This window comes from Mustelus asterias, chromosome 12 (assembly GCF_964213995.1).
Source record: "Mustelus asterias chromosome 12, sMusAst1.hap1.1, whole genome shotgun sequence".
Classification (NCBI taxonomy): Eukaryota; Metazoa; Chordata; class Chondrichthyes; order Carcharhiniformes; family Triakidae; genus Mustelus; species Mustelus asterias.
This window is the reverse complement of record NC_135812.1, coordinates 57,969,922-57,988,776: the sequence shown is the minus strand read 5'-3', so window position 1 is coordinate 57,988,776 and position 18,855 is coordinate 57,969,922. Positions and strand designations below refer to the sequence as shown.

At 49.9% G+C, this 18,855-nt stretch overlaps 1 protein-coding gene across 1 annotated transcript in view; it reads right to left on the bottom strand.

Annotated features, from left to right (window-relative positions):
* LOC144502027 (protein HID1-like) overlaps positions 1-18,855 on the bottom strand; it is a 104,541-nt gene that overhangs the window by 28,656 nt on the left and 57,030 nt on the right. Inside the window, exons 4-6 of the mRNA XM_078226041.1 lie at positions 15,959-16,090; positions 4,758-4,909; positions 1,831-1,909 (exon numbers count right to left, since the gene is read on the bottom strand). Of these exons, the coding sequence (XP_078082167.1) occupies positions 1,831-1,909; positions 4,758-4,909; positions 15,959-16,090 (363 nt within the window). The remainder of the gene's footprint in view (positions 1-1,830; positions 1,910-4,757; positions 4,910-15,958; positions 16,091-18,855) is intronic.

Below are 18,855 nucleotides of genomic sequence, written 5' to 3'. Positions count from 1 at the left end.
ATATCAGAGGCCGAATGCCCGTGACCGCTGAAGTGCTCCCCAACAGGAAGAGAACAGTCTTGCCTGGTGATTGTCGAGCGGTGTTCATTCATCCGTTGTTGCAGCGTCTGCATGGTTTCCCCAATGTACCATGCCTCGGGACATCCTTTCCTGCAGCGTATCAGGTAGACAATGTTGGCCGAGTTGCAAGAGTATGTACCATGTACCTGGTGGATGGTGTTCTCACGTGAGATGATGGCATCTGTGTCGAAGATCCGGCACGTCTTGCAGAGGTTGCTGTGGCAGGGCTGTGTGGTGTCGTGGTCACTGTTCTCCTGAAGGCTGGGTAGTTTGCTGCGGACAATGGTCTGTTTGAGGTTGTGCGGTTGTTTGAAGGCAAGAAGTGGGGATGGCCTTGGCGAGATGTTCATCTTCATCAATGACATGTTGAAGGCTCCAGAGGAGATTGGGGAGGTACATTGGGGAGACCATGCAGACGCTACGACAACGGATGAATGAACACCACTCGACAATCACCAGGCAAGACTGTTCTCTTCCTGTTGGGGAGCACTTCAGCGGTCACAGGCATTCGGCCTCTGATATTCGGGTAAGCGTTCTCCAAGGCGGCCTTCACGACACACGACGGCGCAGAGTCACTGAGCAGAAACTGATAACCAGGTTCCGCACACATGAGGACGGCCTCAACCGGGGTATTGGGTTCATGTCACACTATCTGTAATCCCCACAGCTTGCCTGGACTTGCAGAGTCTCACTGGCTGTCCTGTCTGGAGACAATACACATCTCTTTAACCTGTCTTAATGCTCTCTCCACTCACATTGTTTGTACCTTAAAGACTTGATTAGCTGTAAGTATTCGCATTCCAACCATTATTCTGTAAATTGAGTTTGTGTCTTTATATGCCCTGTTTGTGAACAGAATTCCCACTCGTCTGACGAAGGAGCAGCGCTCTGAAAGCTTGTGGCTTTTGCTACCAAATAAACTTGTTGGACTTTAACCTGGTGTTGTTAAACCTCTTGCTGCATATCATCCCATTCATTTATTACGGGGTAAATTATATGAATGAGCCAAGCTGAAGTCAGGAGTGTATCCTGGAAATGTCATCATTTGCTTTAGAGAGCAGAGAGCAATGTGCAAATAACACTCGACTCTGTGTCCCAGCTTCCAAGATGCCAGAGAATGAGAAACATTTGTAAAATCTTCCCTGTCATTGCAGAGTACGTTAGGGACATTTTGTTTCACTCCACCTCTTGCCCAGATCAATAAAACAGGCTGAGGGACAAGACAAAACTGATCAGGTTCAGAGAATGAGAGAACTTACATTCATATAGCACCTTTCATAACCACAGGGTGTTCTAAAGACTTCAGAGTCAAAGAAGTATTTTTGAATTGTAATCAATGTTGCAATATAGGAAATATGCAGCAGTTAATTTATGCACAGCAAGATCCCACAAACAGCAACATGATAATGACCAGATTATCTTTCTTATTGGTAGTGTTTAAGGAATAAAAATTGCTCCATGGCGCTGGGGATAGATCCTGTGCTTCTTTGAAACAGTGTCATAGGTTCACTTATGTCCACTTGAGGGCAAATAAGGTCTTGGTTTAACATCTCAGCGAAAAGACCAACACCTCTGATGGTGCAGCACTCCCTCAGCACTGCACTGGAGTGACACTGGAGTGGGATTGAACCCACAACCTCTTCACTCAGAGGAGAGAATACTACCACTGAGCTACAGCTGATAGGACAGCCAACATCTGCATATAGATTTCATACAACAGTGAGGGACCCAACCAACAAACCAAACCATCAGAGTCCCCTCGAGACATACCGTTAACAACAATCGTCAGCAGACAGTCAAACAGAGGCTGGAGACGCTGGTGACCACTTGTAATGATCTTGTGAAACACCTGTCACAAAAGAAAGATCAGTCAAAATTCCAGGCAGACATTCAAACCCTTCCCCCTTACACAGCTATTCCCCTCTTTATGCACTCCCCCACAAAGGCAAAATCTTCACCATGGAAGTCTTGAATCCCCACATTCTCAACCTCCCCCAGTTCCACATCGCACCCCTGCCGGTCCTCCCGTTTCATTGCTGGTCACAAGCAGCTCACTGTTGCTCTCCCGCACACACTAAACCCACTCATCCCCAGCCCGTTCTAACCTGGCCCATGTCTGTGGACAGCTGTCCTCATCAGCCTCATTGCTGTTTGACATTCAATCTTTTCTCTCCTTTCTGAATTAACTTTCTGACACATTAACAGTAATGAGGGGGGACAAGAGGGATACAGCTGTTGTCGGGTGCTGGGGAGGGCATTACTCTTGGTGCCACGTGCTAGTGAGTACAGAAACAGGAGAATCGAGCAGCTGAATGGTGAGATAAGAGTGAAAGAAGAGACGGCTTCAATGCAGCAGAGAGGGCTTTAGATTCCTGCAACATTGGGATCGGTTCTGGGGAGGTGGGACCTGTACAAGAGGACCAATACTGGTCCTTTTCAGGACCAATATTGTGGTGGGGAGGTTTACTGGTGCTGTTTGAAGGACAGGAGAGGGGGGTGGAGGGATTTGCGAGGTGTTGTTCAAACTAGCTTGGCAGGAGGATGGGAATTTGAACATAGATTCAGCAGGGGGAGAGATAAATGGAAAGCAGATAATTATTAGCTGCGTGTGGAAGGCAGAGGAAATAAAGGTAGAAAATAAAGGAGAGTGTTTGGCAGAGCTAAAACAAGGAGTCCAGCAGAGTGCCGAAGGCACAGTTAGACATGATCTTACAGAAGGGCAGGAATTGCAACTCAAAATTCCTGATACAGGATATTCAAACAGAAGGGCAATTAGGGATGGGCAATAAATGGTGGTTTAGCCAGCGATGCCCACATCCCAGAAAGTGAGTTTTTTAAAAAAGGAGATAAAGAGAGGATGACAATATTGATTTAAGAAACAAACCCAGCTGTAAACAGGAATACTAAGCCAACAAGTGACTTCAACTTCCCAGATTGGTAACTGATATGGGATCGGTGTACGTGGTAACCAGGGTGCAGATTCTTTAACTGCATTTGGAGAATGAACGGGGTGGATCTCGTTTCTCTTGAAGAAAAAGGGCTGAGGGGTGACCCTGATAATCTTTAAGATAATGAAAGGTTTTGATAGAATGATACAGAGAAAATGGTCAGAATTCTACATTATTCGGGGCGAACCCGAGTCAGAAATCACGCAGAAAGATGAAAATCAGCAGTGTGCTCGATAGTGAGGAAGAAAGCTGTTGACTTCAGGAAGATATCGATGGACTGGACAGGTGGGCATAAAGTGGCAAATGGAATTCAATCTGGGGAGTGGAGTATGAGGCCATAACTTTGTGCATGCAAACAAGGCAAGGGAATACACAATGAATAATAGGATAGTAAGAAGTGTAGATAAAGGACAGCATGGCGGCACAGTGGTTAGCACTGCTGCCTCACAGCACCAGGAACCCAGGTTCAATTCCAGCCTTGGGTCACTGTCTGTGTGGAGTTTGCACGTTCTCCCCATGTCTGCGTCGGTTTCCTCCCACAGTCCAAAAATGTGCGGGTTAGGTGGATTGGCCATGATAAATTGCCCCTTAGTGTCCCAGGATGTGTAGGTTAGGGGATTAGTGGGGTAAATACGTGGAGTTACGGGGATAGGGCCTGGGTGGGATGCTCAGTCAGGGAGTTGGTGTGGACTTGATGGGCCGAATGCCTCCTTCTGCACTGTAGGGATTTATGAACAGAGGATCCTTGGAATGCATGTCCACAGATCCCTGAAGGTGACTGGACGGGTAGGTAAGATGGTTAAGGAGGCACATTTTTTTCATTAGCAGAGGCATAGAAAAAGGAGCCTGGGGAGTTCTACCAGAACTGTATAAAATACTAGTTAGGCTGCAGCTGGAACACTGTGCAGTTCCGATCACTGTGCGACAGGAGGAATGTGATCGCATTGGAGGGTACAGGGGAGATTTATGAGGATGTTGCCAGGACAGGAGAACTTTAGTTATAAGGGGAGATTGAATAGGCAGAGTTGGCTAAGGGGAGATTTAATTGAATTTTTAAAAATTACGGAGTTTGGTGGAGTCTAGTTAGAGTGAATAGAAAAGACCGATTTCCCTCAGTGGAGGAATCCATAACCAGGGGGCACAGATTTAAAGTAATTGGCAAAGGGATTAGAGGGGAGCTGACGAATAATCTTTTCACCCACAGGGTGGTGGGAGCCTGGAAGTCACTTCCTGAAAGGGTGGTAGAGGCAAAAGCCTTCACCGCAGTTTAAAAAATACTTCAATACATCCTTGAAGTGCTGTAACAAACAGGCCAAAGGGACCAAAATGTGAAAAGTGAAATTAGGCTGGATAGCTCTTTTTAGGTTAGCACACAGATAGCAGGCCGAATGGCCTCCCTCTGCGCCATAAACCTCTCTGGTTTTGTGTCCTGGCCAATGTTGATATTTCAGCTAACATCACTGAAACAGGTTCTGGGGCTGATGATATTACTGTGCGTGGGACTTTGCAGAAACGGTTTATTTATTTATCGGCTTACTAAGGTAACAACTCTTCAAAAGTGCTTCATTGACTATAAAAAAACATCGGACAGCCCAAGGTGAAACCTGCTGCAGACATGTTCCTTTCTTTTCACTTCCAGATTTTTAAAAACTGAATTCAGACTCTCAAACTTGCATGGTGAGTTTTAAACTCATTCTCTGGATGACTAGTCCAGTAACATAACCACAGCACCCCACCCCTGGCACATACGATGATAAGAAGATCGGCATGGGTTCCAGTGAAGACTGGGATGTCCATAGGCACACGGACAGAGTACGGTTTATTCAGGCGGACACCAAAGTTGCGCTCTCCGCTGAGAAGCAAGAGGATGAAGACCCCAATGTGCATCAAACCCACTCGAGCTACAAGGCAAAAGGAAAAACAATCGTCATGCTCGTGTTGTTTGATGTGTTCGCCTGCCTCTCTGTGAATTCTGTGCATGTGTCCCCCCCACCGAAGCCTCTACTCATTCCAAGTGATAGATCTCCCCTCCCAGTGAGAGCAGGTCATCTGACCGCCGCAGGCAACATGGTCAAATAACGTCCCCATCAATGGCCCAACACCAAGCCAGTGATTGGGTGGCTTATTCAATCTCAGTCTGGCCACACTCTAACACTCTTTCCAGCAGAATGGCTGGACAATGATCAGGGGCAGGAATCCTGGTCAACAGTCTCCTTCTGGAGCTCCAAGGTGAATGGTAACGCCCCTCAGGACAGAGGTCAAATCCAGGGGCTTCCTTTCTGTACAGTTCACCCACTCACTGGGTTGTTAAGATATTTGATTTTTACAAACTCTACCCTCACAAACACAGCAGGTTAACAAAATAGAGCCAACATATTCCTTTCAAAGAACTGTAGTAACATTCTCACACACACACCCTGCACTTGCACACTACACTACACGCACGCAGCCTACACGCACGCACCCATACTCTACACACGCAAACGCACGCTAAAAAACACATACCCCACACACACACGCTACACACACGCACCCCACGCACGCACGCACCCCACGCACGCACGCACCCACCCCACGCATGCACGCACCCCACGCACGCACGCCACGCACGCACGCACCCCACGCACGCACGCACCCCACGCACGCACCCCACGCACGCACGCACCCCACGCACGCACGCACCCCACGCACGCACGCACCCCACACACGCACGCACACACCCCACACACGCACCCATACTCTACACACGCAAACGCACGCTAAAAAACACACATACCCTACACACGCACGCTACACACACGCACACTACACACACGCACGCACCCCACGCACGCACGCACCCCACACACGCATGCACCCCACACACGCACGCACTCCACACACGCATGCACGCACCCCACACACGCACCCACCCACGCACGCACCCCCACACACCCTACACACACACCCTACACACACACCCTACACACACACACACCCTACACATGCACACTACACACACCCACACCCTACACACGCATACACCGTACACACGCACATTGCACACACCCTACACACGCACCCTACATACACACACACCCACTACACAGGCACACTACACACATGGACCACGCACACACCCTCCACGTGCGCACGCACGCACATAAACACACACACTAAACAAGTTAACCTGACACGCTGACCTGTTATAGAAACTAGAAGCAGGAGTAGGCCATTTGGCCCTTCAAGCCTGCTCCGCCATTCATTTTGATCAAGGCTGATCATCGAATTCAATATCCTGATCCCATCCCCCTTCCCTCCATATCCCTCGATCCCTTTAACCCCTAGAGCTACATCTAATTTCTTCTTGAAATCAGACATTTTGGCTTCAACTACATTCTGTGGTAGTGAATTCCACACATTCACCACTCACTGGGTGAAGAAATTTCTCCTCACCTCAGTTCTAAAAGGTTTATCCATTATCCTCAAACTATGACCCCTAGTTCTGGACACCCCCACCATTGGGGACATTCTTTCTGAATCGACCCGGTCAAATCCTGTTTGAATTTTTAAGTTTCGATGAGATCTCCTCTCATTCTCCTGAACTCCAGTGAATATAATCCTAACCCACTTAGTTTCTCCTCATATGACAGACCTGCCATCCCAGGAATCAGCCTGGTAAACCTTCGCTGTGCTCCCTCTATAGCAAGGACATCCTTCCTCAGATAAGGAGACCAAAACTGCACACAATACTCCAGCTGTGGCCTCACCAATGCTTTATACAATTGCAGCAAAACATCCCTATCACTATACTCAAATCCTCTCGCTATGATGGTTAACATACCATTTGCCTTCTTTACTGACTGCTGTACCTGCACGCTTACTTTCAGCGACTGATGCACGAGGGCTCCAAGGTCTCGTTGAGGATTCACCTCTCTCAATTTACACCCATTCAAGTAATAATCTGTCTTCCTATTATTGCTCCAAAGTGGATAACCTCATATTTATCCACATTATTCTGCATTTGCCATGCAGATGCCCACACACACAGCCTGTCCAAATCAGACAGAAGCATCTCTGCCCCCTCCTCACAGCTCACCCTCCCTCCCTTTGTATCATCTGCAAATTTGGAAATAACACATTCAGTTCTTTCTTCCAAATCATTAATATATAATGTGAACAGTTGGGGTCCTAGAACAGATCCCCGCAGAACCCCACTAGTCACTGGTTGCCAATTAGAAAAAGACCCATTTATGCCAACTCTTTGCTTCCTATCTGCTAACCAGCTTTCTATCCATCTCAAGACATTACCTGCAATCCCATGTGCTTTCACTTTACATCGTAGTCTGTTATGTGAGATCTTGTCAAAAATCTTCTGAAAATCTAAATAAACCACATCCACTGGTTCTCCTCAGTCAACTCTACTAGTTACTGTCTTTTGACCCTCAAGTTAACAGACCTGCTTCTAACATTCCCTGTCTTTGAGATTTAAAGCATTTACAGTTCTGTTTTTGTCATCTTCACTCTCACAGAGAGCGAGTGACTGACAGGTGAGAAATTTCACAGCTGTGGGCAAGTGAATGTTAAATAAGGTATTGGAGAGGTAGAGGTATTGGTCACAGGACAGGCAGCTATTTGGTCCCTGGCGCATTTGACACCCCCCAACCCGCTGACCCATCACCCCTGCTCTGTCTAACACTTTGCTCCTTTTTAAATTTAGTTTTGGGATTATAGCATTGCTGACAAGGTCAGCTTTTATTGCCCATCCCAAAATACCCAAGCAGGTGGTAGCGAGCTGTCTTCTTGAACCGCTGCTGTCCATGTGGTGTAGGTACCACCCACAGTGCTGTTAGAGAATGAGTTCTAGGATTTTGACCCAGCGACAGTGAAAGAACGGCAATATTTTCCCAAATCAAGAGGAGAACATGCAGGTGGTTGTGTTCCCATGTGTCTGCTGCCTTTATCCTTCTAAACTGTAGAGATCACAGGTGTGCATGGTACTGCCGAAGGAGCCTTGGTGAGTTCTTGCAGTGCATCTTGTAGATGGTACACACGGCTGCCATTGTTCATCAGTGGTGGATGGAGAGAATGTTCGTGGATGTGGTGCCAATCAATCAGGCTGTTTTGTCCTGGATGGTGCTGGGTTTCTTGAGTGTTGTTGGAGCTGCAATCATTCAGGCAAGTGGGGAGTATTCCATCACACTCCTGACTTGCTACTTGTAGATTGTGGACAGGCTTTGGGGAGTCAGGAGATGAGTTGCTCTCTGCAGGATTCACAGCCATTACCTGCTCTTATAGCCAAAGTACATCTATCGCTAGTCCAATAGGTTTCTGGTCAATGGTGACCCTCATGCCTGCAGGGGGTGGGGATCAGTGATGGTAAAGCCATTGAATAGCAAGAACATGTCTAAATTCACTTTTTGGTGATGGTCATTGCTTGGCACTTCGCTGCAATGAACGTTATGTGCCAAGCCCAAGCCTGAACGCTATCCATGTCTTGTTACAAGTAGGCTTGGACCTCATATCTGAGGAGCTATGAATGGGATTGAGCATCATGCAAAATAATCAGCGAACATCCCCACTATGATGGAGGCAGTGAATGAAGCAGCAGAAAATGGTATAACTCCAGCTTACGAAATGTTTTCTCTTTGATTCTCAATAACTTTAATATTGTTCGGGCTCCTTGATGTCACTCCCACCCCACCTCTGGAATGCAGCTTTATTGCCCATGTTTGGACCCAGATAAGTAGTGAGGCCTGGCCCTAATGGAGCTCAAACTGAACTCTGGTTAGTGGGACATTGCTGTGTAAGAGCCATTTGGTAGCACTGTCAACAGCCCCTTCCATTACATTGCTGAGCTCTGAGAGGAGATTGATGAGGTGGTAACTGGCTGGTTTGGATTTGTCCTGCTCTTTGTGGGTAGGATATACCCTGGCAATTTTCCATTTTGTCAGTAAGTAACACTGTGGTAACTGTACTGGAACAGTTTGACTTAAATCACAGCTAGTTCTGGAGCACATCTTCTGTATTACAACTTAGTAAGTAGTCTCACAACACCAGGTTAAAGTCCAACAGATTTATTTGGTAGCACGAGCTTTTGGAGCATTGCCCCTTCATCAGGTGAGTGAAGAGTTCAGTTCACAAACGGGGCATATATAGACACAAACTTAATTACAAGATAATGGTTGGAATGCGAATCTTAACAGGTAATCAAGTCTTTACAGATGCAGAAAATGTGAGTGGAGAGAGGGTTAAGCACAGATTAAAGAGATGTGAATTGTCTCCAGCCAGGACAGTTAGTGAGATTTTGCAAGCCCAGGCAAGTCATGGGGGTTACAGATAGTGTGACATGAACCCAAGATCCTGGTTGAAGCCGTCTTCATGTGTGCGGAACTTGGCTATCAGTTTCTGCTCAATGATTCTGCGTTGTCATGTGTCGCCTTGGAGAATGCTTACCCGAAGATCAGAGGCTGAATGCCCTTGATTGCTGAAGTATTCCCCGACAGGAAGGGAACACTCCTGCCTGGCGATTGTCGAGTGATGTCCATTCATCCATTGTCGTAGCGTCTGCATGGTCTCCCCAATGTACCATGCCTCGGGACATCCTTTCCTGCAGTGTATCAGGTAGACAATGTTGGCCGAGTCACAAGAGTATGTACCGTGTACCTGGTGGATGGTGTTCTCATGTGAGATGATGGCATCCGTGTCGATGATCCGGCACGTCTTGCAGAGTTTGCTGTGGCAGGGTTGTGTGGTGTCGTGGTCACTGTTCTCCTGAAGGCTGGGTAGTTTGCTGCGTACAATGGTCTGTTTGAGGTTGCACGGTTGTTTGAAGGCAAGTAGTGGAGATGGGGGATGGCCTTGGCGAGATTTCCGTCTTCATCGATGACATGTTGAAGGCTCTGGAGAAGATGTCGTAGCTTCTCCACTCCGGGGAAGTACTGGACGACGAAGGGTACTCTATCCGTCGTGTCCCATGTTTGTCTTCTGAGGAGGTCGATGCGGTTTTTCACTGTGGCGCGTCGGAACTGCTGATCGATGAGTTGAGCATCATATCCTGTTCTTACGAGGGTGTCTTTTGGTGTCTGGAGGTGTCTGTTGCGATCCTCCTCATCTGAGCAGATCCTGTGTATACCGAGGGCTTGTCCATAGGGGATGGCTTCTTTAACGTGTTTAGGATGGAAGCTGGAGAAGTGGAGCATAGTGAGGTTTTCTGTGGGCTTGCGGTACAGTGAAGTGCTGAGGTGACTGTCCTTAATGGAGATGCGTGTGTCCAAGAATGCAACCGATTCCGGAGAGTAGTCCATGGTGAGTCTGATGGTGGGATGGAACTTGTTGATGTCATCATGTAGTTGCTTCAGTGATTGTTCGTCATGAGTCCAAAGGAAGAAAACGTCATCAATGTATCTAGTGTATAGCGTCGGTTGAAGGTCCTGTGCGTGAAGAAGTCTTGTTCAAACCTGTGCATGAAGATGTTGGCATATTGAGGTGCAAAGTTGGTCCCCATGGCTGTTCCATGTGTCTGGATGAAGAACTGGTTGTTGAAGGTGAAGACATTGTGGTCCAGGATGAAGCGAATGAGTTGTAGAATTGCATCTGGAGATTGGCAGTTGTCGACGTTGAGTACTGAAGCAGTTGCAGCAATGCCATCGTCATGGGGGATGCTGGTGTAGAGTGCCGAGACATCCATTGTGACGAGGAGTGTTCCTGGTTCAACTGCTCCATGTGTGCTGAGTTTCTATAAGAAGTCTGTAGTGTCACGACAGAAGCTGGGGGTTCTTTGTACGATGTTTCAGGATGCCCTCGACATGGCCAGGGAGGTTCTCACACAGGGTCCCATTGCCTGATATGATGGGACGGCCGGGTGTGTTGGCCCTGTGTATCTTCGGGAGGCAGTAGAGATCTCCAACGCGAGGAGTACATGGGACGAGAGCACAGAGGGTGCTCTGAAGGTCCGGATCAAACGTCTTGATCAGTCTGTTGAGTTGACGGGTGTGTTCTTTGGTCGGATCTGCAGGTAACTGTCTGTGGTGTTCCTCGTTGTTCAGTTGTCGGTACACTTCTTTGCAGTAATCCGTTCTGTTCAGTATGACGATGGCCCCTCGTTTGTCTGCTGGTTTGGATGACAATGTTGCGGTTGGTCTTGAGAGCGTGGATGGCGTTGCGTTGTGCTTGGGTGATGTTCAGGGTTGTCTTGTGAGTGCGGCTGATGAATCTGGCATTGACGCACCTCCTGACGGCTTGGGCATACATGTCAAGTCGAGGACAGCGGCCTTCCGGAGGAGTCCAATTCGACTCTTTCCTTTTCGGATGCTGCACCGCGGATCTCTCTGATGGCTGTTCCGGTTCATTGGCTGTCTCATCGGATTCGCTGTTGGCATCTTGGGGTTTGTGGAAGAGCTCCCGGAGCCTCATTCGCCTGATGAATTCCTCTGTGTCTGCTGCGAGACTGATGGGGTCTATTTTGGTGGTGGGGCAAAAATTGAGCCCTCGGCTGAAAACTTCAATTTCATCTGGTTGAAGTGTGTAGTCCGACAAGTTGACAATGGACTTCCCTGCAGTGGTACTGTTTCCTACTGTGGTACCGGGCGAGGCTTGGTTGCTGCTGATGATGATGCCGAGTTTGTCAAGTTTCCTGTTCTTGGTATGTATGTTGATGGCGTAGCTCCATTGTCTCGACTGCTTGGCAATGTTTCGCAGCTGGTCTGCGTCCTGAGCGCAAGTTGAGAATATGGACTATCTTGGATAGCTTGTACAGCTTGGATATTCTCAGCTCCCTGAGCCTTTGCTATATCTTGTGTGCTCACCCATTTCACGATACCATGTGGAGTGAATGTTGCCCCTAGCAATCCTGAAGCCTAACAGACTCGAATCAGCACTCACGCCCCTGAGATATTATTTCTGGGTTCAAGCCTCACTCCAGGACTTGAGTAGAAACATCCTGGCTGACACTCACAGCTAACTTCTTCCAAATAAGATGAAAAACCAGAATACGTCCGCCCTCTCGGCTCGGTGTAAAACATCCATGGTATATTTTGAAAAAGATCAGGGGAGTTCTCCCCTGTGTCCCGGCCAAAATGTTAACCAACATCACAAAAATGGATTATCTGGTCAGTATCATAGTGCTGTTGGTGGGATCTTGCTGTGCACAAACTTACTGGTGTATTTCTGACAATACAACAGTGACTATGTTCAAGACTATGTAGTAGTTATAAAAGACAATGAGGCATCTGGTAGTCGTGAAAAGTGCTATATAAATGCTCAGCACTGTCAGTTTCTGCTCTCTGTTCCCACATTGGCTGCTCCAGTTCCTGCACTGTGTTCCAGCACTGGTAGCTCCAGTTCCTGCACTGTGTTCCAGCACTGGCTGCTCCAGTTCCTGCACTGTGTTCCAGCACTGGCTGCTCCAGCTCCTGATCTCTGTCCAGCACTGGCTGCTCCAGTTCCTGCACTGTGTTCCAGCACTGGCTGCTCCAGTTCCTGCACTGTGTTCCAGCACTGGCTGCTCCAGCTCCTGATCTCTGTCCAGCACTGGCTGCTCCAGTTCCTGGACTGTGTCCCAGCACTGGCTGCTCCAGTTCCTGCACTGTGTTCCTGCACTGGCTGCTCCAGTTCCTGCACTGTGTTCCAGCACTGGCTGCTCCAGCTCCTGATCTCTGTCCAGCACCGGCTGCTCCAGTTCCTGCACTGTGTCCCAGCACTGGCTACTCCAGTTCCTGCACTGTGTTCCAGCACTGGCTACTCCAGTTCCTGCACTGTGTTCCAGCACTGGCTACTCCAGTTCCTGCACTGTGTTCCAGCACCAGCTACTCCAGTTCCTGCACTGTGTTCCAGCACCGGCTACTCCAGCTCCTGATCTCTGTCCAGCACTGGCTGCTCCAGTTCCTGCACTGTGTCCCAGCACTGGCTACTCCAGTTCCTGCACGGTGTTCCAGCACCGGCTACTCCAGCTCCTGCACTGTGTTCCAGCACCAGCTACTCCAGTTCCTGCACTGTGTTCCAGCACCAGCTACTCCAGCTCCTGATCTCTGTCCAGCACTGGCTGCTCCAGTTCCTGCACTGTGTCCCAGCACTGGCTACTCCAGTTCCTGCACTGTGTTCCTGCACTGGCTGCTCCAGTTCCTGCACTGTGTTCCAGCACTGGCTGCTCCAGTTCCTGCACTGTGTCCCAGCACTGGCTGCTCCAGTTCCTGCACTGTGTTCCTGCACTGGCTGCTCCAGTTCCTGCACTGTGCTCCAGCACTGGCTGCTCCAGCTCCTGATCTCTGTCCAGCATTGGCTGCTCCAGTTCCTGCACTGTGTCCCAGCACTGGCTACTCCAGTTCCTGCACTGTGTCCAAGCACCGGCTGCTCCAGTTCCTGCACTGTGTTCCAGCACTGGCTGCTCCAGTTCCTGCACTGTGTCCCAGCACTGGCTACTCCAGTTCCTGCACTGTGTTCCAGCACTGGCTACTCCAGTTCCTGCACTGTGTTCCAGCACTGGCTACTCCAGTTCCTGCACTGTGTTCCAGCACCGGCTACTCCAGTTCCTGCACTGTGTTCCAGCACCGGCTACTCCAGCTCCTGATCTCTGTCCAGCACCGGCTGCTCCAGTTCCTGCACTGTGTCCCAGCACTGGCTACTCCAGTTCCTGCACTGTGTTCCAGCACTGGCTACTCCAGTTCCTGCACTGTGTTCCAGCACTGGCTACTCCAGTTCCTGCACTGTGTCCCAGCACTGGCTACTCCAGTTCCTGCACTGTGTTCCAGCACTGGCTACTCCAGTTCCTGCACTGTGTTCCAGCACCAGCTACTCCAGTTCCTGCACTGTGTTCCAGCACCGGCTACTCCAGCTCCTGATCTCTGCCCAGCACTGGCTGCTCCAGTTCCTGCACTGTGTCCCAGCACTGGCTACTCCAGTTCCTGCACTGTGTTCCTGCACTGGCTGCTCCAGTTCCTGCACTGTGTTCCAGCACTGGCTGCTCCAGTTCCTGCACTGTGTCCCAGCACTGGCTGCTCCAGTTCCTGCACTGTGTTCCTGCACCGGCTGCTCCAGTTCCTGCACTGTGCTCCAGCACTGGCTGCTCCAGCTCCTGATCTCTGTCCAGCATTGGCTGCTCCAGTTCCTGCACTGTGTCCCAGCACTGGCTACTCCAGTTCCTGCACTGTGTCCAAGCACCGGCTGCTCCAGTTCCTGCACTGTGTTCCAGCACTGGCTGCTCCAGTTCCTGCACTGTGTCCCAGCACTGGCTACTCCAGCTCCTGATCTCTGTCCAGCACTGGCTGCTCCAGTTCCTGCACTGTGTCCCAGCACTGGCTACTCCAGTTCCTGCACTGTGTTCCAGCACTGGCTACTCCAGTTCCTGCACTGTGTTCCAGCACCAGCTACTCCAGTTCCTGCACTGTGTTCCAGCACCGGCTACTCCAGCTCCTGATCTCTGTCCAGCACTGGCTGCTCCAGTTCCTGCTCTGTGTCCCAGCACTGGCTGCTCCAGTTCCTGCACTGTGTCCAAGCACCGGCTGCTCCAGTTCCTGCACTGTGTTCCTGCACTGGTAGCTCCAGTTCCGGCACTGGCTGCTCCAGTTCCTGCACTGTGTTCCAGCACTGGCTGCTCCAGTTCCTGCACTGTGTTCCTGCACTGGCTGCTCCAGTTCCTGCACTGTGTTCCTGCACTGGCTGCTCCAGTTCCTGCACTGTGTTCCAGCACTGGCTGCTCCAGTTCCTGATCTCTGTCCAGCACTGGCTGCTCCAGTTCCTGCACTGTGTCCCAGCACTGGCTACTCCAGTTCCTGCACTGTGTTCCAGCACTGGCTACTCCAGTTCCTGCACTGTGTTCCAGCACTGGCTACTCCAGTTCCTGCACTGTGTTCCAGCACCAGCTACTCCAGTTCCTGCACTGTGTTCCAGCACCGGCTACTCCAGCTCCTGATCTCTGTCCAGCACTGGCTGCTCCAGTTCCTGCACTGTGTCCCAGCACTGGCTACTCCAGTTCCTGCACTGTGTTCCTGCACTGGCTACTCCAGTTCCTGCACTGTGTTCCAGCACTGGCTACTCCAGTTCCTGCACTGTGTTCCAGCACCAGCTACTCCAGTTCCTGCACTGTGTTCCAGCACCGGCTACTCCAGCTCCTGATCTCTGTCCAGCACTGGCTGCTCCAGTTCCTGCACTGTGTCCCAGCACTGGCTACTCCAGTTCCTGCACTGTGTTCCTGCACTGGCTGCTCCAGTTCCGGCAGTGGCTGCTCCAGTTCCTGCACTGTGTTCCAGCACTGGCTGCTCCAGTTCCTGCACTGTGTTCCAGCACTGGCTACTCCAGTTCCTGCACTGTGTTCCAGCACTGGTGCTCCAGTTCCTGCACTGTGTTCCAGCACTGGCTGCTCCAGTTCCTGCACTGTGTCCCAGCACTGGCTACTCCAGTTTCTGCACTGTGTCCCAGCACTGGCTGCTCCAGTTCCTGCACTGTGTTCCAGCACTGGCTACTCCAGTTCCTGCACTGTGTTCCAGCACTGGCTACTCCAGTTCCTGCACTGTGTCCCAGCATTGGCTGCTCCAGTTCCTGCACTGTGTCCCAGCATTGGCTGCTCCAGTTCCTGCACTGTGTTCCAGCACTGGCTGCTCCAGTTCCTGTTCTCTGTCCCGCACTGGCTGCTCTCTGTCCCGCTCTGGCTGCTCCAGTTCCTGATCTCTGTCCAGCACTGGCTGCTCTCTGTCCAGCACTGGCTGCTCCAGTTCCTGTTCTCTGTCCCGCACTGGCTGCTCTCTGTTCAGCACTGGCTGTTTCAGGTTCTGTTACTCTGTTGCAGCAGCTGTTTAAATTCCCGCTCTCTATTCTACCATCAGTTGCTCCAGTTGTTGTTGCCTCCTCCTGTCTCACATCATCATCAGATTCTGGATATTTAATGCACAATCTATGAAGTGGGCTATTTTTTGTAAATCTGATGTTTCTTTTCATGCACCCTGTGACCCACAATGTGCGACAGAAACCGGTCTGACCTGATCCACAATCAACATTTGCTTGCTGCAGAATTTGGTCTTTAGTTAGGGCAGAATTCTTGGAGCGCTGACTCATACAGAGCGGCGACTGTGACTGTGGTGGAAATGCAAAATACTGAAAATGCTGCACATCTGAAATAAAAACAAAATGATGCAGGAAATACTCAGCAGCTCAGGCGACAGCTGTGGAGACAGAAACAGAGCGGTGAATTTTACAGCCCCTCCCGCTGGTGTTTCTGAATATTAAATAAAGCGAGCTGTTGGCCCTGCTGTCAATCCCCCCATTTTACATTTTGTGCAAAGCATCTTACCCGCCTGCCCTTTGGCCAACTGAGGTCCTGAACTGGACAATTAACAGCCATGCAGGGCCTCACTCTGCCCAAGCTGCAGTTTGCTGCCCAGTAGCTTTCACTGTACAGGATGCTGGCAGTGAGGAATAGGGGGCAGGGGTACCTCCTCTGGGGGAGTCCCATTTCCCATCTGGGGCACCACATCGCCGACCACATTCCCCCAGGATGAATAAAAGCAAATTACTGCGGATGCTGGAATCTGGAACCAAAAGAGAAAATGCTGGAAAATCTCAGCAGCTCTGGCAGCATCTCTAAGGAGAGAAAAGAGCTGACCTTTTGTTAAAGTTTTGACTCGAAACTTTTTTCTCTCAACACAGATGCTGCCAGACCTGCTGAGATTTTCCAGCATTTTCTCTTTTGCCCCCAGGATGATTGTCTCCCGCCACCACCCCCCCCCCTCCCCCGCCCGCCATCACCCTCTCTAATCCTCCCCAACCCCCTCCTTGTGGCATTCCGTGCCCACCCCAAAGTCACTGGGTCCAGCTGAAATCAGTGAGCCAACTTCACGCGGGTGGGGCTACTTGTGGTTCAGCAATGGCCGCCGCTGCCATCCTGGCACTGCTGGGATGGCAAAGCTGCCAGCCGATCAAGGGCAGAGACCCGACCCTGAAGTGATGAAGACCCTCCCCCATTCCTGCCTACACATTGAAGACGGGAAAGGGTCAATGAACTTTTGTAACACTTGAGAGAAATACTTGAGGGTTTGTGAGACGCATTGTACTTCTTTTGTGTCTGCAGAACCTGTTTTTCATGTACCCGGACAGATAAGAGCTGCAACTGGTATTATGTTATTCCCGACTAATCTGTTCAGGAATGTGGCTAACCCAGCTGGGAGCCATTTTGTGTTCTTTACTATTATGTACTGATGTGTAACAGTAGAGCCTACTTGCAGGCCTTCTGTGATCGTATAATGATACATTCGTATATATTCAACATATCCTTACTGATATAAATTATACAGGTACCTACGAACATACATAAATTGTTGTATACAGGCCCCTGCACCTCTGTATGCCAGTTAACTTGTTTGTGCGAGACTGCCCCACAGGTGTCCACAGAGAGCAACAACAATCGCGGCCTTGAGACAACCGTGAAGAAACCGCCAAGGCAGCAAGGTTCACACGATGGAGGACAAGCCACAGCCTGGGAACCTGAGGGGCCTGGGAAACCGCGGACGTGACAGGGGGGGTATAAATATATGTTCTTAACCTGTATTTGCTGAGAGGTCTGAGGCCGTGTTAGGCATCGGACGTCTCCCACAATTGTGCAAATAAACCACTGTATTTTGACCTACGACTAGTCTGAGGTATTTTTACCTACAACATCATCATCGCAGCACAGTTAGAGTTTCCATTGCCGAGATGCCATCGACTGTGGGGGATGGGCAGCTAATCCGTCACCAACAGCCCACAGGCCCTGGCCCAGTAAAATACATCCCAGAGTCAATTATTAATCCGTGCAAAGATCATCAGCTGGAAACATTCAGTTTCCCCACAGATTGCCAAACCTAGCGGTTATTTCCAACATTTCCAGTTTTTGCACATGTGACTGTCATGTTGCAGTAGGAATATTGTGATAGCAGACACACCTGACCACAAGGAGTAACATTGAAGATTGTGTCAAAACTTAAGCGTTCATCGGAGGGAGAATGTGGTACATTACAACACTGTATAACACTGGGGTACAGTACTGGTGGGGACGGGTCTGTCACTGTATAACACTGGGGTGCAGTACTGGGGATACGGGTCTGTCACTGTATAACACTGGGGTACAGTACTGATGGGTACAGGTCTGTCACTGTATAACACTGGGGTACAATACTGGTGGGTACAGGTCTGTCACTGTATAACACTGGGTAGGTCTTGGTGGGGACAGGTCAGTCACTGTATAACAGTGGGGTATCGTACTGGTGGGTACAGATCTGTCACTGTATAACACTGGGGTACAGTGTTGGTGGGCACAGGTCTGTCACTGTATAACACTGGGGTACGGTACTGGTGGGGACGGGTCTGTCACTGAATAGTGTTGGTGGGCACAGGTCTGTCACTGTATAACACTGGGGTACAGTACTGGTGGGGACGGGTCTGTCACTGAATAACACTGGGGTACTGTATTGGTTGGTACAGGTCTGTCACTGTATAACACTGGGGTACCGTACTGGTGGGTACAGGTCTGTCACAGTATGACACTGGAATACAGTGTTGGTGGGTACAGGTCTGTCACTATAACACTGGGGTACAGTGTGGGTGGGTACAGGTCTGTCACTGTATAACACTGGGGTACCGTACTGGTGGGTACAGATCTGTCACTGTATAACATTGGAATACAGTGTTGGTGGGTACAGGTCTGTCACTGTATAACACTGGAATACAGTGTTGGTGGGTACAGATCTGTCACTGTATAACACTGGAATACAGTGTTGGTGGGTACAGATCTGTCACTGTATAACACTGGAATACAGTGTTGGTGGGTACAGGTCTGTCACTGTATAACATTGGAATACAGAGTTGGTGAATACAGGTCTGTCACTGTATAACACTGGGGTAC